The sequence below is a fragment of the Scardinius erythrophthalmus genome (genome assembly GCF_964197995.2).
Source record: "Scardinius erythrophthalmus genome assembly, chromosome: 14".
In the NCBI taxonomy this organism is placed as follows: Eukaryota; Metazoa; Chordata; class Actinopteri; order Cypriniformes; family Leuciscidae; genus Scardinius; species Scardinius erythrophthalmus.
In genome coordinates, this window is record NC_138234.1 from 1,804,995 (window position 1) to 1,832,994 (window position 28,000).

The following is a 28,000-nucleotide window of genomic DNA, read 5'->3' on the forward strand; positions in this document are numbered from 1 at the left end:
CCCAGCCCATGTGAGGTGGACGAGCAAACAGAATCTCGAATGGTGAGAGTTGTGCTCGCCCCCTCTTTCTCATTCTCATATAAGTCAAAGCAATGGGCAGAGCCTTAGGCCATGAGAGCCCTGTCTCATCGCAAATTTTTACCAGCTTGTTTTTCAGAACCTGGTTCTGTCTCTCTACCGCTCCAGCTGATTCTGGATGATAGGAACAAAAGTGTTTCCAGGGTGTACCCAGAAACGCTTCAACTGCTGAAATTGCACTGTTCACAAAATGCGAGCCATTATCACTTGATAATCTCTCAGGAATTCCCCATCGTGGGATTATCTCCTGTAGGAGTAATTTTGCCACCCCTTGTGCATCTGCTTTTGATGTTGGTAAAACTTCAACCCATCCTGAAAAAAGATCTACAGCAACTATGCAGTATTTCTTCTTATCTGATTGTGTCAACTCAATATAATCAAGCATTACATGTGAGAATGGTCTTGGCGGCCTGGGATGCCCCGCCTGTCTCATTGCCTGACCCCTGGCCACATTGTTCGTTCCGCAAATCAGACACCTGCTGCAAAAATCTGCTGCCACTGTGGAAAAACCTTTGGTAAACCAGTTATTTTTCATAATGGAAAACATTCCCGTCTTGGACGCGTGGTCCAAACCGTGTGTCAGTTTCGCATATGCCTGAAAGAAATGAGAAGGTAAACATGGTTTTTCATTGGGGCCCCACCACTGATTATTTTTATACACACAGCCTGCATCTCTCCATTTTCTCTTGTCATCAGCAGATGCATGCTGCTGCATAGCTTCTATGTCCCCTAGTTCCTCATCCAGCCGTGCTGCTGTGGTTATCTGAACAGGAAGCAGAGCCGCAGCCTTTGCAGCTAAATCAGCTTGTCTGTTTCCTTTAGAAACATCATCACTGCCTGAAGTATGGGCCAGACATTTGCACACTGCCACTTCTTTTGGTAACATCAAAGCATCCAATAATTGACCCACTAGCTGGTGATTCAATATTGGCTTACCGTCCGCTTTCAAAAACTTTCGATGTCTCCACAACGAGCCAAAGTCATGTACAACACCAAAAGCATACCTTGAGTCAGTGTAAATTGTAACACGTTGGCCACTTGCCAATTTGCATGCTGCAGTCAGAGCAACCAATTCAGCAGCTTGTGCAGAAAAATGTGATGGCAGTGGTTGTTGTTCCAGAACCTCAGTTAATGAAACAACTGCATAACCTGCTCTGTTCTTGCCAAAAGCATCTTTGCTGGATGATCCATCCACAAAAAGAATCATATCACTGTTGGGTAAAGCCTCGTCTGTCAAGTCTGGTCTTGGACTACATATCTGTTCCAAAGCTGAAACACAACAGTGTGGTTCTCCGTCTTCCTCTGTGGGGAGCAGATTTGCGGGATTCAAAACATTACATCGTTTTACAGTAATGTTAGGCATTTCTAGCAGCACAAAATTATATCTCAGCCAGCGAGCTGCAGATAAGTGAGAAGTCTTTTGTTCTAACAAAATCAGAGACACAGCATGTGGTACAAGCAGTGTTAAATCACTGAAACCCACAAAATCTCTGGAAGCCATCACAGCTCTCTCCGCTGCCGCCACAGCTCTCAGACAAGCAGGAAGTCCCCTTGCAACTGCGTCTAACCTGGTGGAAAAGTACGCTACAGGTCTCTGTCTCCCAGCATGTTCTTGTAACAAGACAGAAGACATATAACCATCTTTTTCAGCTACTGTCTGCGTAAACTTTTTCTCTGGATTCGGAATTCCGAGGGTAGGAGAACTCTGCAAAGCTTGTTTCATTTCGCAAAAAGCCCTTTCTGCCTCTTCGGTCCATGTCAGTTTGTCAGAGGCTGCCATCTCCTGCCCGTATATTAATGCTGACAGAGGCCCTTCCTTTTCACTGTAGCTAGGAATGAATGTTCTGCAATACGAAGTCATTCCCAAAAACGACATCATTTGCTTTTTCGTGATCGGTTTAGGAATGTTTTGTATTGCAGTGACCCTTTTGTCAGATAATGACTTCCCATTTGCTGTCAACACGTGACCTAAAAAGGTAACTTTGGATTGATTTATAGCTACTTTACTTGGGTTGACCTTGTGGCCCCGTTCTGCCAAGTAGGTTAACAATGTGATTGTAGCCTGCTTACAGACCTGTTCGTTTGGACAGCAAAGTAACAAGTCATCAACATACTGCAACAGAGCCACGCCAGGTGGAAGTATCAAATCTTCTAAACTGCGTTTTAAAGCTTCGTTGAATATTGTTGGACTTTCACAAAAACCCTGACACAATCGTGTAAAGGTGTATGCTTTACCATTGAAATTAAAAGCAAACCAAAATTGTGAGTCAGGATGCACTGGAACGCTGAAAAAAGCATTTGAAATGTCAACAAGTGTGTAACACTTAGTGTCAGCCGGAATTTGAGCGAGGATCGTATAAGCGTTCGGTACGTTTGGAGCGCGAGCCTCCACGGCGTCATTAACCGCTTTAAGATCCTGGACAAATCTATATTCAACAGCTTGATTTGCGTCCCTAATTTTCTTTACCGGAAAAATGGGAGTACGGACAGGTGAGTCCGGACACTCAACAATGACCCCTTTTTCCAACAAAGAATTAAACACTGGCGTAATGCCTTCAATCGCTTCCTTTTTCAATGGATACTGCATTTTCTTTGGTCTGTAATCAGATTTCGGTTTGATTCGAACAGGCTCACAACCTGCAATCAGACCCACATCATACTTATCTTTAGCCCACAGACAACTCGGAACTCCCTCCAACCCCTCAGGGATGATAGGGAGATGCAATAAAGTCAGACCGTCAAAGTTCACTTCCTCCTCCAAGACTGTGACTGATCTCAAACCTTTCAATGTTTTATGACACGGTTGTTTAAACCATCCGGTACTTTCACTTTGGCAGATCATTCTTTGTTGATCTATTATGACCCAGTCGGTCAGTTCATGGCACTTGGTCATGAAGGGACCTGCGTCACGCCATTCAGCCTTCACTGGTTTAGCCAGTGAGATATGAGGCTGTGCATCTTCCACGTCATAAAACATTGCCTGTTTGTCAGTCAGTTTCACCCCCAAAACACACCAGTGGTTTGTCCAATACAAGTAATCTGTCTTTATATTTTCCACCTCAACATTAAACCAACGCTGCTCAAATTCATCATCAGGTTCAATGCTGACATGTGAAGTACAGTGCAGATCTGAGTCATTCATAAAATCAGATGATGACAACACTCTGTCATGAGCCTTTGTGGTCAGACACGTGTTAGAAACTTGCCATTCATAAACAAACAGATGGGTTTCCTCTGCTTCTAAATGCAGCATTCTCATGTCAGCCTGAAGCCCCTTAGCAGTACAGTGAACAGAAATACCCAGTTTGCACATTAAATCTCTTCCCATCAGATTAACTGGACATGACTGAGAAATCAGGAAACGGTGCTTGAATTTTCTCTCATTAATTGAACACTCAAACGGCGTTGAGAATGGTTCAACAACCACATGACCAGTAGCACTTCTAGAAGAAGTCATTTTCCCAGAATATGAAATAGGTTGTGTTAATTCTGTTTCTTGAATAATGGAGTTACTCGCGCCTGTATCTAACAAAAATAATAATGTTTTGTCCAAAACATTTACTTCTATCAAAGGTAAGGAATCTTTAGCCCTATAGAAAACATTAGCAAGCACTTCTTCTTTGCAGAGAGCAGAGTCAGAAACGAAAGGAGAATGATACTTATCTGATGGAGAGTCAGGAAACCCGTTGCTCGCACCCCCCTCCTCTCAGTCTGCCTGCCCCGTGTTGAACGCCGCTTGCGGGCAAGTGTCACGCCAATGTCCCTTTTGTCCGCAGATAAAGCAAGTGTCCCGATCTGGACGCTGCTGGTTTTGTGTAAAATGTCTATCTTTTCCACGACCTCGTCCTCTGCCTTTTCCCCCACTACTACTTTGGTTGCGTAGATAGTGGTTTTGCTTGAGATTGTTGTTATGCAGCGCTATCAGAGCTAGAGTAAGATCTTTGTCTTGTTTGGTGATTTTGGCTGTTTTCTGCTTCTTGATGATTGTTTCGTGATGTTTTGCATGTCGTCTGATTTCAACTGTGGAGGCCAGTTGCCATCCAACACAGCTTCTTTCAATTTCTTTTGAAATTTCTCTGTCCATTCCATCCATGAACAAAGTTCTCAAATAGTCATCATAAGGATCAGACCCCATAGCTTCTGCATTCTGGTCTGCTGGTGGTGGTCTTTTTTCAATACCACCATGGCGATCAAAGCACTCTTTCAGCCGAAGAAAATATGCTTCAGTGGTTTCATCTTTCCCTTGAATGCATTGACGAACTTGGTTAATGTCCATCGTGCGTGGAAATACTTTCTGTAAAGCGTTGATGATTCCCTCGACTTTAATTTTATAGTCACCGTTTGTCTGATGGTTGTAGTCGACATGTATCATTCGGGCATCTTCTGGCCAGTGCTCAGACATTTTAGCCATCTGCACTGCTCCATATCTCAAAATCAGTAGTCTCCACAGTTCACCGAGAGTCGGTCTGAATTCTCTGCAGAAAAGAGCTAAATCAGCCCCCAGTTTTGCCCCACCTGCTTCGATGTTTGGCAGGTGTTCAGAAGCTTGCTTCAGTTCCTCTTGGGTCCATGGTCGCATCACCAGAACCGATCCATTTGGTCCCGCCACTTCGAGCATCGGTGCCTGAAAATTCTGGAGACTTTCGTCGTCATCGTCGCTTTCACTCTTTATCTCTGTCTCTGAATCATCAGTCTGATAACGTTGGTTTCGCAGGGTCTGTTGCCGCCTTAACGTGGCTCTGGTCAAATCTTGATCAGCTTTTCTTTTTTGCTGCCTTCGTGAGTGCAAAGTCAATTTTCTCATGTTTGTGCTTAGCAGGTCTTCTAAGTCTTTGTTGCATTTCTGCTGCTTGGCTTCTCTGAACAGTGCACCAGAGCGCGTTGTCGATGCGTCACTTCTTCCTTCCTCTGTTGGAGTGTATTCGGGCGGCGGTGCAGTTGGTGCGCTGGCTTGCACCTCTCCCGCAACTTGAGCAACATCCCCCGGGGCAGGAAAGAGAGCAGGTGGTGGATGTCGAGCCGGATATCCCTCGTCCTCCACCGTCATTCTCGCGTAGTGACCGAAAAAGGGAGAAGAAGAGTCAGCAATAGCACTACAGTCATTTTTAAGATTCAATAGTGCTTTCTTTGAAGCCTCCTGTCTTTCCTCATCAGAGTACAATGGTGCGATAGCCCGACAGACTTGTTTTTGTTGTCTGCGTGTTGCTTCATCCAACCATTTTACTATGATTTCACCACATTTATCATATTGCTCTTTGTCCTTCTTTTTTACAATATGAGTCGCCCAATTTATTTTGGTTTGAGTCAAATGTGACACACTTAAACCCCCGTTAAACCCATATTGACTTATCAAAAACGGCACAAAAGCATGATACCAGGTTCCCATTATTTTATCCATTGCTTTATATGAGCCCTTAGAGAAATTAACCTGTTCCTCCACGCTTTTCGAATTTTCATTACCCATTGGGTTTATCTACAGTATTTATATTTGCGTATTTGAATCTTTTCTCTCACGTGGTCACCACGTTACTTTATTTACTGTGTTAATTCTTCCCCCCAGCGTGGCCACCACGCCTGCCTAAATTCGTCAATTTAGGACTTTCAAAATGCCCACATCCGTCGATGTTAGGTCTTTTTCCCAAACAAGTGCTTTTTTAAAATGTCCGAAAATTACTATCAGGCTTATTTCGAACAGCCCCTTGTTTGGACGCTTGAGAAACCCTCTTTCTCAAACTCTGGCCCTTCTGGGAAAACAATTAACACCTGGCATTTGAGACTATTACTTTCAGGCTTATTCTCAAATCCTTTTGGAAGTTACTTTCAAGCTTATTCCAAAACTCCTGACCCTTTTAGGAAAAATATTCAATACGCAAATAATTTTCTTATATCTTATTTACCACGTAAATAATTTTCTCTCACCGTCTTTTGATGACCTCGTGAGTTCAGTTCTGGGAGTACGTTCACCTCCGTTCGTCGTGATGAGTAGAACAATTCTCTCTCCTTAAACTTGAGGATTTTGAGCCGCAGAGCTGGTCTCTCGGGATGATCAATTCAATTGTCCCTCTATCACGGCGATCGGTTGGTTCACGGTTATCCCATCATCCTCGTCGCCATTTGTTGTGGAAATAATTCTATTCGAAAAGTGAGGAGGAAGGAGACAAATACAAAAACCTTTGAAAGGTCAAAGTATCAAGATCTTTTATTTCTTGCAAGAAATTGGCAGTTCACATACAGAGAATGTCTGTCATGAGAAGAGCCAAGCTACTTCCAGTTGGCATCATTATATACCCTTAACACATCCTGGGTCCGTTGCATCCAGTCTTGTTTACCTTAAAAGGAAACATCTTGGTTCAAGACCCCCCCTGTCTCACATAAATTTATCTAGACAGCACAATACCTACGTCTGCAAAAGTTCCTGTTTTTAAGCTACTTGGTTTTCACACATTCTGCCTATCGCTATTTTGATCGAAGCTGCTCAAATCTACGCACATGCTTTTCACACTTCAAGTACAATAGGTCACTTGAAGTGCACATTGTCTCTTTGTTACTTAGTCTTCTAACCCAGAACATTTTGTTCCCGCAAGCTTGTCTTCACTTATGCATTTCTAAAAACTTGGTTACATATCTTCAATAATGTATTTTTAGCTTATATGATTATATTTCTTTAACTGCTTCACGAGTACAAATACATGTTCAAATGTAAAATTTCCCTTACACTCCCCAGCCCGTGAGGGAAGCATCTGTCGTAAGCGTTACGCGACGACAAGGAGCTCCCAGCACAGGATCCTGGGACAAGAACCAAGGCTTTTTCCACATAACTAGTGCACGTAAGCATCGCCGCGTGACCCTGATCATGCGAAAGCGGTCGGCCCTCGGGGAAAACCCTTCGGTCCTGAGGCACCACTGTAAGGGTCTCATGTACAACAGGTGAAAAGGTATCATGTTGGAGAGTCTCTGAAACTGTTTCACAGTGAGTGACTGGCCTAGCTTTATTCTTTTCACGGCTGACCGGATGGGCTCTATGCGTGCCGGTGAAAGGCGTGGCTACATCGACATTGAGTCCCGAACCACGCCTCGAAAAGCGGTCCCCTGTTGTGGAGAAAGCACACTCTTTTTGGCGTTTTAGCCATAACCCCAACTCTTTCATGTGGGCAAGAAAGACATCTTGATGCCGAACCGCCAACTGATGCGACTGATTGAATTTTAGCTGCATGACTGAGTCGTTCAGAACTTGCAGATCAAAAATAAGACGCAATCCCTCCCCCCCATCCTTCTTTGGAACTATGAAATACCGGCTGTAGACCCGGTTTCCCTGTTGGGGGGGGGGGGGGGGGCTTTCTCCAACAGGGTTTTCACTTCTTGTTCCAATACCAGAACCTGCTCGGGGCACACCACAGTGGATTGGACCCCCATAAACCCAGGTGGGCGAGACCCGAACTTCCCTTTTCTATGGTCTGCCGGACCCATCGGGAAACATTTGGCAGTAGCTTCCACGCTACCAAAAATTCTACTAGTGGTACCAGCCTCTCGAGACAATGAGCCCGACACCCTGTAACGGCGAACCGGCAGGGAACGACCGAACTGACTGCTCTAGGACCCTCCCTGGAGGGGGCGGGCATCCCAGGACCACTACGTTTCCGGGTGGACCCTAAAATATGTGCTCACCGGAGACCGCTGCGCCCCAAAACACACGAGGTGGCGGGGTTAGCATAACGGCCCCCTGAGGGCACCGAAGGGAAGCAGGCACCATATAATGAGGTGTTAACCGCTTTACCTCGGAGGAGACTGCCCTCGTCGGCCTGATCCCTCGGGCATCAGGACCTTTTCCCCGGCAGCCTTCTTGGAAATAATGATGGTCCCTTAGATCGGTCTTACCCCCTCGAAGACTGCGTTTGAGAGCGCTTTCCCTGTCCCCAATATTTCTGAGGGGGAGCACGGGAAGCTACGCTCTGTTTCTGCGTGGCACGGAGTGAGGAGCTGGCTTTCGATGTTTGGGGCCCGGAGATATGAGAGCCAAGAGTTTCTGGAAAGCGGCCGCCTTTTTTTCTGACTCCTGAAACCTCTCAACGACCAAGTCACCGAAGAGGCCGGAGAGTGACTGGGGTGCATCCATAAGGAAGTTCTTATCTTTCTCTTTTATATTGCTCAGGTTGAGCCATAGATGCCTCTCAGTGGATTTAACCGTCTCCTTGGTGGCCCGGAGAGATAGATCTGTGGCCTGATGCAGTTCACAAATGCAATTTGCACAATCTGATGCAGGCCAGTACCCCCGCCCTCATCCATATCTCCTAACAACTCAACTCCACTATCTCCGCCTGACCAGCGGCCGAGTAAGCCTTACCCACTACGGATGAAGTCGTTCTAACTGGCTTGGTGGGTAATACCGGGGCCTTTAGGGAAGATGCTGATTCAGGGGAGAGATAGCTCGCGAGTGTCTCTTCCACCTTTGGCATCTCCCCGTAACCGTGCTCTTTATAGTATAGAGGAATATTTGGATGTTTGTGCTCTAAACTCTATAGGAAACTGGTTTCTCCCACGATCAAGACACCTTGGTGTGGAGGTCGGGATAAAACGTAAGGCCCCGGCACTGAGGTTGTGAACGAGATGGCAGGAAGCGTTCGTCTAATTTACTCTTTGTACGAACGTCCTGCTAATCAGCTGGCGAGTCGAGACTTAAAGATTTGTACCTTAATATAACAGCTTCTAAATCATTTCGATGGTAAACGAACTCATAGTAGGGCGAATCCATGTGTAGCCATGCCTTCATTGACTAGGCTTGGTAAATGTATATATATATATATGTATGTTTTAATTAGAACTGTGAAGCACTTAAATGTGCTATATAAATAAATAAAAGTTGAAAGTTTTATATATGTAATTCTTAAAGGTACAGTAGCAAAAACAATTATTCTTGTACAACTAAAAGTGGGAAAAACTGCATCAACTGCACAGAGAGCAACAGACACGAAGAGGAAGTCCCATACGAACAGTCAAACTGAACTCAAGCTTGTGTGTGTGTGTGTGTGTGTGTGTGTGTGTGTGTGTGTGTGTGTGTGTCAGGCGCGTGCGAATCTTCGAGCGGAGGTGGCGGTTCGAGATCTGGAGGCCGAACATCAGCGACGGAGAATCCGAGAATTGGAAGATCTTCATCATAGACTGCAAGAAGCTCTCGAGCAACAGATCAGAGCGAGACAAGAGGAAGAGACGTACAGATACACACAGGCCAGGTGCACACACACACACACACACACACACACACACACACACACACACACACACACCAGAGAGACATACAGAGAGAAAGAGAGAGAGAGAGAGAGAGAGAGAGAGAGAGAGAGAGAGAGAGAGAGAGAGAGACAGTAAGGTTGTGAGTGACTCTCAAAGGAAGCGCCGCCCTCACACTTAAAAACCCACAAATGTACACACACACATTTTCATTTAATATATTTATGCAAATGAGATGTAGATAACGTACAGATCTAGACTTCTAACGTTTTAAATATATACACACATTTGTATCATAACTATTAATTTAAATGAACTTATATAGACCTAAACCTCCATTGTTATATATATATATATATATATATATATATATATATATATATATATATATATATATATATATACAGTACCAGTCAAAAGTTTGGAAACGTTACTATTTTTAATGTTTTTGAAAGAAGTCTCTTATGCTCATCATCTGCAGTTAAAAAAAAACAAAAAAAAACAGTAATATTATGAAATATTATTACAATTTAAAATAATGGTTCTCTTTTTTAATATACTTTAAAATGTAATTTATTTTTGTGATGCAAAGCTGAATTTTCATCAGCAAGTACTCCAGTCTTTGGTGTCTTATGATCCTTCAGAAATCATTCTAATATGATGATTTATGATCAATGTTGGAAACAGTTGTGCTGCTTAATATTTTTTTTATAACCTGAGATACTTTTTTCAGGATTATTTGATGAATAAAAAGTTAAAAAGAACTGTATTTATTTAGAATAGAAATCTTTTGTAACAATATACACTACCGTTCAAAAGTTTGGGAACAATATCTATTTTTTAAATAAATTAGTACTTTAATTCAACAAGGATGCGTTAAATTGATAAAAGGTGATGGTAATGATTTATATTGTTAGAAATGTTTTTATTTTGAATAAATGCTGTTTTTATGAATAAATGCTGTTAACGTTTTACTCATCAATGAATCCTGAAAAAAGTATTCCAATAAAATATATTAAACAGCACAACTGTTTCCATCACTGATAATAACTGAGTATCAAATCATCATATTAGAATGATTTCTGAAGGATCATAAGACACCAAAGACTGGAGTACTTGCTGATGAAAATTCAGCTTTGCGTCACAAAAATAAATTACATTTTAAAATATATTAAAAAAGAGAACCATTATTTTAAATTGTAATAATATTTCATAATATTACTTTTTTTTTTTTTTTTTTTTTTTTAACTGCAGGCTTGATGAGCATAAGAGACTTCTTTCAAAAACATTAAAAATAGTAATGTTTCCAAACTTTTGACTGGTACTGTATATATATATATATGTGTGTGTGTGTGTGTGTGTGTGTGTGTGTGTGTGTGTAAATTAGTGTATATTGATTGGTTGTTTTTTAGAATATAGATTTATTTATATTTAATTTATTGCATATATTTATATATATATTTATGTATGTATTATAATCATATAAATTATATAAAATATATAATTATATTAATATTCTAATAATATACAATTACAGTAAAAGTAAATGATTTTTTTTCTATTTATTTTAAAATTATAATATTTGATTACACTTTATTTTAAGGTGTCATTGTTACAGTGTAATTATATATTTAAGTAATGAGTAATATTAATTAACTACATTTATTACATGGCTCGGCTGAATTCCAATGTAGAATGCGGTCTGTTATTTCTTGATAACAGACCGCTGCGAAGTATAACAGACCGTTGCCATGAAAAACAGCGCGTTGCTATGGACGCGGAACGGACTATTTTCTTTGGCGGAAGCAATACAATCGTTTTTAAATCAATAAACTCCTTTTTAAATCAATAATTCGTGTCAAATTATTTATTTATTTTGTAGGTAGCCATGTAATAAGCGGGATAATGTATAGAGAGGCGGTCGTTATAGCGAATAACAACCCCTTCAGGCTGATTCAAGACCTGTTCAGCCTGTCCGGGTTGTTATTCGCTATAACGACCGCCTCTCTATACATTATCCCTTACGTACTTACTATAGAGTTAGGGTAGGATTAGGGTTTGGCTGATGTAATTATGAATAATTTACTGTTATACTGTTATTACTATGGTAAATTACTGTAACATATGTAACAAGGACACTGTAAAATAAAGTGTCACCTAATATATTTATATATATCATTGACTTTATTTATAAATTATATTTGATGTTTAATCAAGTCGCTAAAGGAGGTTTGGACACATTTAGTCCCTGTCTGAATAATAATAATAAATAAGGCTGTTAAACACACACACACACACACACACACACACAGTATACGTAACACTTCCTGTCAGCTGAGCTTTGGTTTGGTTTAGATAAAATGTGTGTCTTCTCAACAGTTTTTACCACATTATCGTCACTAGTTTATCAGACACACTGATTTCCAACCCTAGCTGTTGTTTTACTTGATAAATAAACATAAACAAAAGTTAAGCATTAGCGCTGACATTTAACGCTTCGTTTCTCTTCTAAACGTCTGAGTTACTTAACACAGCGTAACAAGTTCTGAAGTTGATTTTTTTTTTTTCAGTGCTAGTTTTCAGTTTAAACACTGTTTTAAACATTTTGTTGATGAACCATTAGCTTTGGTGTTCAGTATTAACACTGATGTTTCGTTTTAGCTACACACATTGACGTTAGCTTTATCTGATCAATTTCTGGCATTTAGCATTGATGTTTCTGGTGTTCAGCTTCGTTTATCAGTGATATTTCTAGCGTTTAGCTGTGTTAACCGTTGTTTCACTGTGTTAGCAGTGATATTTCTAGTGTTTATGCTAGCATTGATGTTTCTGATGTTTAGCTGTGTTAGCAGTGATATTTCTGGTGTTTCACTGTTAAACTTGATATTTCTGGTGTTTATCTATGCTAGCAGTGGTGTTTCTGATGTTTAGCTATGTTAGCAGATGTTTCTGGTGTTTAGCTGTGTTTACATTGATATTTCCAGCAATTAGCTGTGTTAACAGTGATATTTCTGGTGTTTAACTGTTTTAACCTTGATATTTTCGGCGTTTCCCTGTGTTACCAGTAATATTTCTGGAATTTAGCTGTGTTAGCAGTGATATTTATGGCATAATTAGCAGTGTTAGCAGATATTTCTGGTGTTTCACGGTGTTAAACTTGATATTTTCGGTGTTTAGCTGTGTTAGCAATAATATTTTTTCTGGTGTTTATGCTAGCTGTGATATTTCTAATATTCAGCTGTGTTAGCAGATGTTTCTAGTGTTTAGCCGTGTTAACATTGATATTTTCGGGTTTAGTTGTGTTAGCAGTAATATTTTTTTCTGGTGTTTATGCTAGAAGACATATTTTGGGTGTTTAGCTGTACTAACAGACATTGATATTGTTAGCTGTGTTAGCAGTGATATTTTTGGTGTTTATCTATGCTAGCAGTGATATTTCTGGTGTTTAACTGTGTTAACAGAGTACAGACATTAATATTTCTGGTGTTTAGCTGTGTTAGCTTTGATATTTCCGTTTAGCTGTGTTAGCAGTAAACATTTTCTTGTGTTTATCTATGCTAGTACAGATATTTCTGTTGTTTAGCTGTGCTAACAGACATTAATATTTCCAGTGTTAGCTGTGGTAGCAGTGATATTTCTGGTGTTTATCAATGCTAGCAGTGTTATCTCTGGTGTTTATCTATGTTAGCAGTGATTTTTCTGGTGTTTAGCTGTGTTAGCAGATGTGTTTTGGTGTTTAGCTGTGTTAGCAGCGATATTTCTGGTGTTTATCTATACTAATAGAGATATTTCTGTTGTTTAGCTGTGCTAACAGACATTAATATTTCCGGTGTTAGCAGTGATATTTCTGGTGTTTATCTCTGCTAGCAGATGTTTCTGGTGTTTAGCTGTTACCATTGATATTTCTAATCTAGTGTTTAGGTTTAGTTTGCCATGTTTCAGTGTTTAGTTTAGCGCTGGCATTTAGTTTAACGCTAGCGTTTAGCCTGACAGTGCTGCTGGTGTTTCCAGGCTGCTGGCGGAGGAGGAGGAGAAGGTGAAGTCGCTGCTAGCGCTGCAGGAGGAGCAGGAGGAGCAGCTCCAGCAAACCCAGCGCGAGAAGCAGGAGCTCAAGCTGGAGATGGACAAGAAGTCCCAGGATCTGGACGAGGCCCAGAAGCAACTGGACAAAGTGCGGGCCAGTCGACGCAGAGTGGACCAGGACATCGCGGTGAGCTTGTGTTGTGTTTATCACGTCTTCCTCCCAAGCTAACGGGGAACGTCCTCAGAGCTTGTGGCAACGTTCTCTCAAAGTTATTCCAGTAACGTTAATAGAACGTTCACTCAAGTTATCTGGTCTTTAATAATGTTCTTTAGCACAAAAACATTCATGGGACATAGTTATCGTCCACCGGTGTGGACTCTAATATATTTATCGCTATAGTTATCGTTCACTGGTGTGAACACTAATAAAGTTATCATTATAAATATCGTCCACTAGTGTGGATGCTAAAATAGTTATCGTTATAGTTATCGTCCGCTGGTGTGGATGCTAATATAGTTATCATTATAGTTATCGTCCGCTAGTGTGGATGCTAAAATAGTTATCGTTATAGTTATCGTCCGCTGGTGTGGATGCTAATATAGTTATCATTATAGTTATCGTCCGCCGGTGTGGACTCTAATATAGTTATCATTATAGTTATCGTCCACTAGTGTGGATGCTAAAATAGTTATCGTTATAGTTATCGTCCGCTGGTGTGGATGCTAATATAGTTATCATTATAGTTATCGTCCGCCGGTGTGGACTCTAATATAGTTATCGTTATAGTTATCGTCCGCTGGTGTGGATGCTAAAATAGTTATCGTTATAGTTATCGTCCGCTGGTGTGGATGCTAATATAGTTATCATTATAGTTATCGTCCGCCGGTGTGGACTCTAATATAGTTATCGTTATAGTTATCGTCCGCTGGTGTGGATGCTAATATAGTTATCATTATAGTTATCGTCCGCCGGTGTGGACTCTAATATAGTTATCATTATAGTTATCGTCCACTAGTGTGGATGCTAAAATAGTTATCGTTATAGTTATCGTCCGCTGGTGTGGATGCTAATATAGTTATCATTATAGTTATCGTCCGCCGGTGTGGACTCTAATATAGTTATCATTATAGTTATCGTCCACTAGTGTGGATGCTAAAATAGTTATCGTTATAGTTATCGTCCGCTGGTGTGGATGCTAATATAGTTATCATTATAGTTATCGTCCGCTGGTGTGAACACTAATAAAGTTATCGTTATAAATATTGTCCACTAGTGTGGATGCTAAAATAGTTATCGTTATAGTTATCGTCCGCTGGTGTGGATGCTAAAATAGTTATCGTTATAGTTATCGTCCGCTGGTGTGGACTCTAATATAGTTATCATTATAGTTATTATCCACTGGTGTGAACACTAATAAAGTTATCGTTATAAATATTGTCCACTAGTGTGGATGCTAAAATAGTTATCGTTATAGTTATCGTCCGCTGGTGTGGATGCTAAAATAGTTATCGTTATAGTTATCGTCCGCTGGTGTGGATGCTAATATAGTTATCATTATAGTTATTATCCACTGGTGTGGAGCTAATATAGTTATCATTATAGTTATTATCCACTGGTGTGGAGCTAATATAGTTATCATTATAGTTATTATCCACTGGTGTGAACACTAATAAAGTTATCGTTATAAATATCGTCCACTAGTGTGGATGCTAAAATAGTTATCGTTATAGTTATCGTCCGCTAGTGTGGATGCTAAAATAGTTATCGTTATAGTTATTGTCCGCTGGTGTGGATGCTAATATAGTTATCGTTATAGTTATCGTCCGCCGGTGTGGAGCTAATATAGTTAACGTATAACATAGTTCCATTATAGCTGTATTTATAGTTATCGTTGTTGGTGCGAAATGGCCTTTAGAACGTATTTCTGTTAGCTGTGTCCACACTCATGAACGTGTCGTCCACAGGCCGCCCAGCGTAAACTTCGCCAGGCCAGCACAAGTGTTAAACACTGGAACGTTCAGATGAACCGCCTGATGCACCCCATCGGCCCTGGAGGTTTGTGTCTTTATGTGTTTATGCGTTTTGAATGCAACAAGAACATGTGTTGATTTCTATTTTTCTTAAAGAAAGGAGAGCGTCCTCCGGTAATCTTCTCGCCCCTCCGGTCCGCGTCCCCTCCGTCAGCGAGACCGAATCGAGACCTCCAATGAAAGACGCACAGAACAACCTCGAATGTGAAGAGAACAGCAGCGGCGAGAATATGGACTGTGGCAACAACGAAAACACAGAGCCAACCGACCTTGACGTTAAATAAACCTGACATAACAGTGATAAACCTGACTGAAAAATGACCTGACATAGCAAACGTAGCTGACTGTGAATGATTCAGAGCTGTAATCATTACTGAAATATGAATGTGTTTTGATATTATTGTTGTCTGAGAGACTCAAGCTGTTTTTTTTAGGTGAAACTTGTGGTTTTACTTCCTGTTTCCTGTGTCAGCAGAAGATGCTGTGCTTGTGTTGAACTGATCTTTATCTCTCGCTCACTGTCTTGAAAGAGAATAAATGATTTGAAAAACAAAATGTGAGTCTTTAAAATATTTTATAATCCATAATCTTACTCAACAAATACTGAAGAAACACTATTTCATTCGTGTTAACTTCAGTAATGACAATAATCTATAAAGGCAGTATCTCCTACATGAGAGAACAATGCGTTTTGATCGTTTATATAATTAACTGGATACTAAAATCATTTAACAAACATTTAAAAATCGCTCAACTTTGTACAGACCTTATTTTTTACAGTCTGGTACAGACATTCTGTTTTTGTGTGTGTTTTATGTGGCGAACAGCGCCACCTGTTGGCGATGACCGGAAGTGAGCGCGAAAACTCAAAGTAAATGGATATTGTTTGTGATGAAGTTAAAGAGCAACTTATTAAAATGACATTTTCTCAAATGCAGGCAGCACATGTGAACGATATACACATACACTCACACACGAGGTTCGTATAGGGTTAAATGAAAAGAGCCGCTGTGACATCATAGCCGTGACGCGTGTGATCCGGAGCGCTCGCGCCGTCGGGAATCCCGTTCCCGTTTGATGAAGCGCGTCCCGGTAAACATGACACATGTAGCGAATCCTCGCTGATCCGTCTGGAAAATAACGCGAACGGGAGGAATAGACTTTCGGGATCGTACGTTATTCTGACGCGGTAAAAGTCTCTCGTAAGTTTGTTTCCCGATTGTTTTTTGTCATGTTGAGCGTTTGAGTCATATGAGACTCTGATGGTTTATTTACTGAGAGACCATGAAGTTTACGCGCAGATAAAGTTTCATAGAGAGTTTTCTGTTGACAGATCGCGCGAAGAATTAAAGACATGATGATAGATAGATAGATAGATAGATAGATAGATAGATAATAAATGATAGTGTGTATATATATATATATAGAGAGAGAGAGAGAGAGAGAGAGATAGATAGATAGATAGATAGATAGATAGATAGATAGATAGATAGATAATAAATGATAGGTGTGTATATATATATATATATAGAGAGAGAGATATTAGATAGATAGATAGATAGATAGATAGATAGATAGATAGATAGATAGATAGATAGATAGATAGATAGATATGTGCTTTTTGTAGGTGAAAGTTGTTTTGGGGTGATTTTGGGACGATCTGTGCTCTTGCGACACACTGGCACAGAGTGTGTATTTACTAACCTGATAAAAACACTCACTAAACTCCAGGAACGGCTGTAAAATCACTGGAAATCAGTTTGAAGTGGCTTCATTCATCACAGGTCTAACATTATATAAAAATACAAACATGAAGAAGCCATCAAGGCCATATACTCGCCCCCTCTCAGACCCGAAAAAATAATATGTTGATGTGAACTTTGAGATGTTTGTGGTGGGACCCGTTCGTTGACCCTGAAAGGTCACGACCTGCCGCTTAATATTAACACATCGTCGGCTCTGTATGTGACGGACCTCCAGAAACATCTCAGAGATATGAAGTGTGTCGGGTCTGAACATCTCAGGTGTGGTTACTGAACACACACTTCTCCTCCTCTTCTTTCCCTCGTCTGTCTGTCTGTAGCGGCAGGTTCCTTCCTTTCTTGGCTTGTGATTTTCCCAGTCTAGTTCTGTGTGAATTTTGTAAGTGATGTGATTTTTTATTTTTTTTTTCTGATTATGTCTTTATACTTAATGTTTTGTAGTTAACCCTTAAACGCATACCTGGGCTTTTTAGTGACCCGGGACGTATTTCACTACCCTAAATATAATGCACTTTTAAAAGAATGCCTGTTTTCCCATTCATTAATGGGAATGTATTTTTTCTGCACAACAATAATTGAATCTTAAGTGCAATTCACATTTATCTGATACACAGTGACGTTTCACTTGTAGTTACCGCAGGCAGAAAACAAAAGAATAGGAAGAATCATCAGCAAAGTGTTCGAAACAGCGTGCAAAAGCAAACTTTCCGGAAAGGTTGTGGAATTCAAATATCGGGGCCTTTAAGGAGTCTGGATAAAATCCTGACGAGAAATCTGCCAATCAGAGAAGTCGCTGTTGCCATGGAAACAAAGATCTGCAGCGCTTGTCTACTTCCATAAAGCATTGCGAATGATGTAACTACTTATGTTTATATATGTTATTATCGTACATTTAAAATGTTTTATATCATGTATCATTGGCTATAAGTAAGGTTTTGTTTTATGTCATTCGCAATGCATTTTAGGTACGACAGTAGGCTACGTTGTTTTATGAGTTATTAAATACTTTTACCCTTTGCTAGAAACTTTTTGTAGAATGTTTGTGAATTTTGTAAGATCTTTCATCCGGAAGGTTTGATACTGGCTCTTTATTGAAGGATATTTTGAAGTTCTCCAGGAGAAAACGAACGAGAGACGCAGGTCAACGGGTCTAACGAGCAGCTGTCAATCTGAGTCACTCATTATTTCTGATTAACTCGTTAACCTCACGCCGGTACGGAAGTGACATCAGCGCTGCTGTTGCCATGGAGACTTCTTTAACCTCTTCAAGTGCTTGCTTCCAGTCCCATGATCCTCTGCTCTTACAGATCTGACCTGATTGGTGGTTTGGGCCTTTTATAAGAGGTCAAAGGTCGTCTGCCTTTCACATTGTAGGGGTCAAAAGGTCATTTGAGCTTTCAGAATGTAAACTAGTGTGCTGCACACTACAGGAACATTAACAAGTATTTTGTGTTTAATAAAGTTCTTGCATTTAAATAAGTTATTACTATACTGCAGGAGTAGCATGCATAGTAGGTGAGCATGTGGCACGCTTCACGGTGACCTTTGACCTCACGCTGCTATATGTGAATTCTGTTGTAACGAAGCTCTTTAGGAAATCTGCTGTGTGTTTGAAGTTGAACACACTCATTGATCCACACACTGACCCACATCTCAGTCTTCTGACCAATCGTGAAGCTCCAGTGAGAGTGGGATCGGGATTGGTGTGTTTGTTGGGAAGCTTGTTGTTGTAATTCTGTAATTCTGTTGTAGTTGTTGGATTGGCTGTTAATGTTCCTTGTATCGCTATAGTTGTGGTGAGGACTCTGTCATTCTTTTACATTTAGAACGATTTTTAGAACTAGATCTTTATTATTTACGCTATAGTTATCGTCCTTGGTGTGAACGAGCCTTTAACCCTAAAAGTTTGTTTTGTTTTAGTTTTGTTGTAAAGCAAGACTGTAGACCAACTCTAACACAAAACTTGTGACTATTATTTATTATACTTCTTTAGTTTGGTTTTGAACCCACCAATTACTGAGTGAATGTAATTCATACGTACACCAATCACAACGCTAGCTTGTGATTCAATTATTATTTTCTTTTGGATGTTAAAATATGTTTTCTAAACTTGCTGGACTACGATGTTTGTTTGTGTGTGGCGTATGTGGAAACACAGTCGCAGTTCACAGACTTCAGAGTTTGAGTGGTGAAATGTGCTGAGCTCCAGTGAGAGGCATGTTGTTGTGCCTGCAGCCGCTCCAGTGCTGGGCCTGACTGACCTCTGCTCCTCATTCTGACGCTTTCATTGTTTGTTTCTGCTGAAACTGACACTGAGAAACTCACTCACAGAGCTTTCGTCTGTACGATCAGTGTGTGTGTGTGTGTGTGTGTGTGTGTGTGTGTGTGTGTGTCAGAGGTCTGAAGACAGTCTGTGAACATTTGGGCTTTGCTTTTGGTTCAGTCGCAGAAGTTTCATGTCTCTGCAGCTGGTGTGTGTGTTGTGTTAGTTCCCAGAATGCAGTGCGTCAGTCGGTCGGGGGTGGGCGTACCACAGGTTTCTGGTGTCTTCTGAACACGATACAGCTGTCAAATCAGTGATGTGTTATTTCAACTGTTCCTCGAATACACACACACACACACACACACTCTTCGGGCACTTTTAAGTTTGGACTTCATGAACAACTTACAGTACAAAAGACGGTTACATTTTATTTTAAGGTGTCCTTGTTACAGTGTAATTATATATTTAAGTACTGAGTAATATTAATAAACTACATGTACTTACTATAGGGTTAGGGTAGGATTAGGGTTTGGTTGAGGGTTAATTGATTAGAATAATTTACTGTTATTACTATGGTAAATATATGTAACAAGGACACTGTAAAATAAAGTGTTACCCAAAACACACAAAAGCTCATTTGGGTATAATATTAACATTACTTAGTTATAATTATATAGTCTAAGTTATATATGTAGTTTTTTTTTCCAGACAGAAGTTAAAGAAATACAATTTTTGTGCCAACTAATCTACAAACTTTTTCATTAAATAGTCTTATATTAAAATTATACAGTCAACATAATTCATGTGTGAGACGGTCTAACAGAAGGACGGACAAAACCAGTCAAATATCAACTGAGTTCTGCTCATATTTTATTACCATTCTCTAAACTATAGCGAATAAACTGTGATAATGTGAGAAATGTTGAAGGAGTCTGAATGAATGTTGGTTTAACTGTAATTGAGCTAATCAATATGTAAGTGTAATTCTAGTGAAATTTCAATAGGAAACATGAGAACATTGAAACGAAAACTGTGTTCAACAAACCATTTCATCATTAGAATAATGTCTTGAAAGAATTGCAGAAATTAATTAAGGCACATAAAATGTGTGTTTTCCAGTTTTTAAAACGTGTGTTTCTCTCACAGATGCTGTTATGACCGCGGCGGCTCATGAGCGTGTTTGAATTTCTGGAGATGGACGGAAGAAACTCGGCCTTTGTGGCCGGGAGGAGCAGATTACCCAGAAATCCCGGGGCAGTGGGTGGAGTCTGTGTGGCGAACGAAGACTCCTCACCCTGCCTTAGCCAGGGGGAGGGGCCTGATGACGAACGATTTGAGGATGTGCTTTGTGAACTTGGAGGAGGGGTGGAGCTTAACCTGGAGCTGGATGTGAGGGAGGAGCCTCAGGGGGAGGAGCTTAACTGGGAGACGAATCGACATGAGGCGAACGAACTGGAAGAGCAAAGCAACACGAGCCGTTCGACAACCAGTCCTGAACCTACAGCGACCTCTACAGGTGAGGATGATGATGGTGGTTATGGGGGGTGATTACTTTCGCACACTTTTAAACGCGTTCGCACAATTTCATGAAGTTACATGAAGTGTTTGATTGATTCTCGCATAGAAATGCAGTTCTGTGTGTGTGTGTAGATCTGTACAAAGCGTCGCCTCTGTCAGAGCAGCTCCTGCGGGGCCGAGACGAGGGGGCGGGGCTTAACATGGAGTGTCGAATCTGTGGAGACCGAGCCTCGGGATTCCACTACGGCGTTCATGCCTGTGAGGGCTGCAAGGTCAGAGGTCACCGAGGTGTAACGAGTACCTGAAAACCACACTTGAGTAAAAGTACAGATACCTTGCAGCGAAAAAGTCACCAATTTCAATGCAAAAGCTTTCTATTTCAGATAAATGCTGTTCTTTTGAACTTTCAATTCATCAAAGAATCCTGAAATAAAAACTGTTTTCAACACTGATAATAATAATGAATGTTTCTTGAGCATGAAATCATCATATTAGAGTGATTTCTGAAGGATCATGTGACACTGAAGACTGGAGTAATGATGCTGAAAATTCAGCTTTGATCACAGGATAAATTACAGTTTACTATATATTCACATAGAAAACAGATGATTTACACTGGAATAATATTTCACAATATTTCTGTTTTTCCTCTTTTTTTTTAAATCAATTAATTAAATTAACGCAGCCTTGGTGAGCAAAAGAGACTTCTTTTAAAAACATAAAAAATCTTACTGATCAAAAACTTTTGAATGGCAGTGTATACTTGTTCAAAAATGTATTCAAGTAGAGAGTAAAAGTTGCTAATATCTTTGATAGTAAAACTAAAAAGTAGCCAAAAAGATACTCAAGTACAGTAACTAATTATATTTACTCAAATACTTTACGCCACTGAGAGGTCATGCTCCCATCATACTCCATAAAATCTCTTAGTTTGGAAAACTGTGTCTCTGTGTCTCTCAGGGATTTTTCCGGAGGACCATTCGAATGAAGTTGGAATATGATAAGTGTGAGCGCAGCTGTAAGATCCAAAAGAAAAGTCGGAATAAATGCCAGTTCTGTCGATTTCAAAAGTGCGTGGTGCTCGGGATGTCTCATGACGGTAAGCGAAACGACAACAGACATACGCGAACAATAAAATATTGACTTCTACACTACAGTGGCTGTGTTTACATGCACAACTTTTGTTTCAATCGGATGAATGAATTTGATTAGTGTTTATATGAACGCTAAACATATGATCAGTGTTGACTGTGATTCTGTGTTGGTAGCGATCCGATACGGACGGATGCCGGAGGCAGAGAAGCGTAAGCTAGTCGCGGGGATGTTAGCAGGGGAAAAGAGCTCCCAGACCTCCAGCGGTTCAGATCTGAAGTCTCTCGCCAAACGGGTCAACAACGCCTACCTGAAGAATCTCAACATGACCAAGAAGAAAGCTCGCAACATCCTGACGGGGAAGACCAACGCAAGCCAGGTAACCCCGCGAGAAACGCCAAACGTTAAAGGGATAGTTCACCCAAACATGAAAATTCGGTCATTAATTACTCATCCTCATGTTGTCCCAAACCCGTAAGACCTTCGTTCATCTTCGGAACACAAATTAAGATATTTTTGATGAAAACTGATGGCTCAGGGGGGGCTCCATTGACAGCTATTTAATTAACACTTTAAAGGCCCAGAAAGGTAGGAAAGACATCGTTAAAATAGTCCATGTGACTGCAGTGGTTCAACCTTAATTTTATGAAGCGTTCCAAAAAAACGACTTTATTCAACAATTTCTTCTCTTCCGTATCAGTCTCCGACGCGCGTTCACATTCGTGTTCTTCTTCAGAGAAGAAATTGTTAAATAAAGTCGTTATTTTGTTAGTCGTAAAGTTTTCTCGTTGCTTCATAAAATTAAGGTTGAACCACTGCAGTCACACGGACTATTTTAACAATGTCTTTCCTACCTTTCTGGGCCTTGAAAGTGTTAATTAAATAGCTGTCAATGGAGCACACACACCCCCCCCCCCAATCGGTTTTCATCAAAAATATCTTAATTTGTGTTCCGGAGATGAACGAAGGTCTTACAGGTTTTGGACAACGTGAGGGTGAGTAATTAATGACATTTTTGGGTGAACTATCCCTTAAAAAACATTGTCAATGAAGATGCTCGAGAAAAACAAACCGGTTTCTCTTTGTGTGTCCTCCAGCCGTTTGTCATCCATGACATGGACTCGCTGTGGCAGGCGGAAAATGGGCTGGTCTGGAATCAGGTGATTAACGGAGCTCCGCCCAACAAGGAGATCGGCGTGCATGTGTTTTACCGCTGTCAATGCACGACCGTGGAAACCGTACGAGAACTCACTGAGTTCTCCAAAAGCATCCCGGGATTCATCGACCTGTTCTTGAACGACCAGGTAACGGAATCAGGACATGATGTGTAATCCACGAAAATGATTTTTTTCGTTAAACCTAGGCGAAATCGTACCCTACACCCTTAGGGTACATTTACACGACAACGATATGCTTAAAACTGAGAAGTTTCTCCTTTGAGTTTTCCGCGTACAGACGACAGCATTGTCAAAACAATACCCATTCACATGGATCCGCGCAAACGATAAAAAATGCTGTATTCTGCTGCCAGGCCATTAGGTGGCGCTGAAACACTATAGACTGAACAGGTAATACACATGAGCATGACGTTATCGTCTTCAGAGATTCACGTTTTTGTTGTTTACACGGAGACCGTTTTCAAAAACTTGCGCTTTGAAGCCCGTTTTCAAAAGTTTGCGTTTTCAGACACCCAATACGCCATTGTCGCGTAAACGAACGGCCAAAACGCATAAAAAGTTTTACGTTTTTAATTGAAAACGATTTAGTGTAAATAGCCCCTTAAATAATGCGTAAATTGAGTGCATTCATTCAATCCCATAATGCACTGTGAGAGTCGCGCACTGAATGAATTCCCGCGTCTCGCCAGGAGATGGCGCCGCAGCTGAATCAATCATCCATCATTTTCCAAACCTTGCTGGACCAGCGTAATATCATACAGGTATAAATTCCTTTTTAATTGGTTATTAAATTGTTCAATTACGGTTTATACATTCTAGTTTCCATAGCAGAATTCAGAATAAAGTCAGAAATTCTCGTCCAAAATTTTTGCACGATAAAAAATAAACAGACCTCACGTTGTGTCAATCACGCTTACACACTGCCCCCGAAACTTTCGTCCGTCATAAAAAAAAAACGGATCAGGTTCGATTTTTCCTGCGTTTTTCGCATCCATAGCAAGCATTATGAGAGATATTTTGACAATTCAGAGCCACCGAATGACAAATACGAAAAAATGCATACGAAAATTTTGGTGTAAGGGGCAATTTCGAACACAGCACTAGTAGATAGATAGATAACTTTTTATTGTCATTCAACTGTACATTTTGAGTGCACATATGAACGAAATTCAATTTTTTGTTTTACGCAAGAATTGTTTTTACGAACTGTACGTTTTCTCGACTCTTGACTAGCTTGCCTTTGCTCCCCAGGTGACGCTGTTGAAGTACGGCGTCCACGAGGCGATCTTCGCCATGCTGCCGTCGCTCATGAATAAAGACGGGCTGTTGGTGGCGAATGGGCGGGGCTTCGTGACGAGGGAGTTCCTCCGCAGTCTTCGCAAACCCTTCAGCGAGATCATGGAGCCTAAGTTCGAGTTTGCGGTGAAGTTTAACGCTCTCGAGCTGGACGACAGCGACCTCGCCCTGTTCGTGGCCGCCATCATCCTGTGTGGAGGTGAGCTTTCGTCGACTTATGTGAGATTGGGGTGTTTTTGATGGTCAGGTTGATCTCTGTGGGTGTATTTGAGTGCATGTAGGATGTTTTTGAGACTTTATGGGCAGGGTTTGTAATTAACTTTTTCACTCACAAGCCAATTTGGCCACAAAATTTTTAAGTTACCAGCCATTCAGAACGTCTACTAGCCAATTTATTTATTTTTTTAAATAAGAGAGCCAGATTAACTATGTCTCAGTTTATATATATACATATATATATATATATATATATATATATATATATTAGGGCTGTCAAAAGATTAATCGCGATTAATCGCATCCAAAATAAAAGTTTGTGTTTAAATAATATATGTATGTGTACTGTGTATAATTAAATTTGAATATATAAACACACACACATGCTTGTATATATTTAAGAAAAATGTGTAATTTATATATAAAAAAATTATATTTTTGCTGAGTTCACGCGCATAGGTTTAGTTACCGATGATCACGCGCGTGAACTCAGCAATCGACTACTTTGGACTTCAACCGAAGACAGGATGTAAACACAGGTATTTGCGCTGGCTTAAATAACATAATTTTTATACATATCTTTTACATCTACTGCAGTCAGATCCACTCGTGTTCACTCAGAAGGAATCTTAAAAATCTAAAAGCAGGTTTAGTACTTGCCCCATTTGAAGTCAACAGGGTGCACATTTTAAAAATAGAATAACTCGGTGTAGGCAACACTGATTTTTGTCGTTGTTCTCTGTATTGACAGCACTCCAAATGTACAAAAAAATTAGCTCAGTGTTAAAATTGATCGGAGTTCTCCTTTAAGTATTTAGGGAGTAATCTGGGTGTCTGAGTTTCATAATGGAACTGCAGTAAGAGAAGTAAAAGTGGTTTGTGCATGTTTCCTTGAGCGCAGATCGTCCAGGACTCATGAACGTCCATCAGGTGGAGGAGATCCAGGACAACATCCTCCAGGCCCTCAATCAGCACCTGACGCTCAATCACCCCGACGCCGGCTTCATCTTCCCCAAACTCCTGCAGAAGCTGGCCGATCTCCGGCAACTGGTGACGGAGAACGCTCAGCTGGTGCAGAAGATCAAGAAGACGGAGTCCGAGACGTCGCTGCACCCGCTTCTGCAGGAGATCTACAGGGACATGTACTGACCCAAACCATTCCAGGCTCGCGGACCAAATCACTGTGATCTTCAGCTCTCGAGCTGCTACTTTTATAAAACTCTTTGGATCTTATGCGACTGGATGATTTGTTACTGAACTGAACTCTAAAGCAGGCCGAGAGACGTCATCGTAAACGCAATAAAGACCCTCATTTGCTGCTCAAATCTGCCTCACATATGCTTCACAACCTCTTTAACCGAATCTTTAAATCGCAGCAATGCATTCCTGTTCAACTATTCACAATGTTTTTGACGACACAATGATTTTTTGATTTGTTTATGGATGTTTTGTTTTGTTTTGTTTTTTTTTGGGGGGGGGGGGGGATATGGAAAAACGTCGCCAAATGACGTTAAATATCAAAGGTTGCTGCTACTAGAGAAACCCATTTTGCTCCATCTATTTTGGGTCGGTTCGCAGGCTTATAACGTTGAGTTTTACTTGTACGTCCTTTGTCCTTTTGCTACGTTTGCAAGTCTTGAAGGCCAAAAACACGCAACTGAAGTATGCTAACGTTATGAAACAAGATGTTTAGGTGGCGCTGAAACACTATAGACTGAACAGGTAATACACATCAGCATGACGTTATCGTCTTCAGAGATTCACGTTTTTGTTGTTTACACGGAGACCGTTTTCAAAAACTTGCGCTTTGAAGCCCGTTTTCAAAAGTTTGCGTTTTCAGACACCCAATACGCCATTGTCGTATTAACCTAGCTAACCTAGCTAACCTAGCTTTAACTAACCTGCTTAGCAAGACTTCCAACTGTTGCGGCGTCTTGACCGTAGTTGAGCTTACTGTAGAAGACGACCGATTGCGCTAATGTCTGCTAGCGCCCCCAGTGGCGAAACTGAGAATGCAGCACGTACTTGCATTGTTTTATGAAGTGAAACTGTAATTAGAAGCGTTTGCATTCGCATACTTCATGAAATTTTTTTTTTTTTACAAATAATCTTCCGGAAAAAAATTGCGAAAAATGTTAGCGCTACACAACAAAAGCTTTTCCGCCAAATTACGTGAAATATGAAAGGTTTCTGCTACTAGCGAAACCTATTTTGCTCCATCTATTTTAGGTCGGTTCGGAAGCTTATAACGTTGAGTTTTATACGTCCTTTTGCTATGTTTGGAAGTCTTGAAGGCCAAATACGCAATGCATAAGCATGCTAACGTTATCAAGCAAGATTATTTAGCTCTTAGCTACATATAAACGTTTCAACAGCTTAACTAGCTTTAACTAACCTGCTTAGCAAGACTTCTAACTGTTGCGGCGTCTTGATCATAGTTGAGCTGACCGTAGAAGAAGACTGATTGCGCTAATGTCTGCTAGCGCCCCCAGTGGCGAAACTGAGAATGCAGCACGTACTTGCATTGTTTTATAAATTGTTTTCTGACGCGTTTCATAACAAAACAATACGTGAAACTGTAACTAGAAGTGTTTGCACACGCATACTTCATAAAAAAAACATTTTTTAAAAGAATCCTTTACGCTTCAAGATATGAAAATTCGATCGCTGATGAAAAGCCAATGCCTAAACCAGATGTTCTGCTGGTTTAAGCTGGTCTCCCAGTCTAACCAGCCAAAAAAAAGTGCCCAAAACCTCTCAAAAACCAGCTATGAGACTAGCTAAGACCAGCTGGTTGAACTGACCGAACATTATTACAACTTTTAAAACCTCAAACTTTCCGTTTTTTTTAATTGTTTATGTTTGTGTTTCTAAGAAATGATACTGTGATCACATTTATATATCAGAGTTCAGATCAGTGATTGAATATCTGACTCCAGAGTTTATATAAATATTATTTAATTACGCTTTATTAGTTAGTTTCCCGAATCAGAGGTTACGATCAACAACACGTCATATATCGCTGTGACCTTTGACCTTAAGCGCATTTTAGGCCTCAGTCTGATTTCATTTCATTGGTGTCATATTGGTGCTGCTAACTGGCTCATGTAGACATGACATGCTGTGAATCTGTGCGTTCTGACCCGGAAACGAGTGCCGGTGAAATGTGCGCGAGTCTTCCTGTCCGAGGGGCCTTTGTTTCCTGGTTATGTGAACGATGTGGACAAGAACTGACTGAACTGTTGCAGGGTGATGTTTTCTACAGGCTTTTGTAAAACATCTGAATAAAACTACAGGGTAAAACCTCACAGACTGAT

The 28,000-nt window shown here is 40.6% G+C and overlaps 2 protein-coding genes across 4 annotated transcripts in view; both read left to right on the top strand.

The window, feature by feature from the left end:
- Nucleotides 1-16,287, top strand: part of def6b (DEF6 guanine nucleotide exchange factor b) — a 29,699-nt gene extending 13,412 nt beyond the window's left edge. The window contains exons 8-11 of the mRNA XM_081384711.1: nt 9,139-9,305; nt 13,315-13,513; nt 15,292-15,382; nt 15,454-16,287. Of these exons, the coding sequence (XP_081240837.1) occupies nt 9,139-9,305; nt 13,315-13,513; nt 15,292-15,382; nt 15,454-15,641 (645 nt within the window). The 3' untranslated portion in view covers nt 15,642-16,287. The remainder of the gene's footprint in view (nt 1-9,138; nt 9,306-13,314; nt 13,514-15,291; nt 15,383-15,453) is intronic.
- Nucleotides 16,288-16,392: 105 nt separating this feature from the next.
- Nucleotides 16,393-27,999, top strand: pparda (peroxisome proliferator-activated receptor delta a). Of its 3 annotated transcripts, none has more exons than XR_014031587.1 (9): nt 16,393-16,559; nt 20,530-20,899; nt 21,034-21,173; nt 21,862-22,000; nt 22,170-22,372; nt 23,091-23,153; nt 24,423-24,666; nt 25,585-26,376; nt 26,565-27,999. XR_014031587.1 is itself a non-coding variant. In XM_081385172.1 (8 exons), the coding sequence occupies exons 2-8, from the start codon at nt 20,554-20,556 to the stop codon at nt 25,830-25,832; spliced, it is 1,527 nt and encodes a 508-aa protein (XP_081241298.1). In that variant the 5' UTR covers nt 16,403-16,559; nt 20,530-20,553; the 3' UTR covers nt 25,833-27,998. The 3 variants fall into 3 exon arrangements, 1 of the variants encoding a protein (XP_081241298.1); XR_014031588.1 differs by having other exon boundaries at nt 16,403-16,559; nt 23,091-23,297; XM_081385172.1 differs by having other exon boundaries at nt 16,403-16,559; nt 23,091-23,297; nt 25,585-27,998.
- Nucleotide 28,000: the final 1 nt, after the last annotated feature.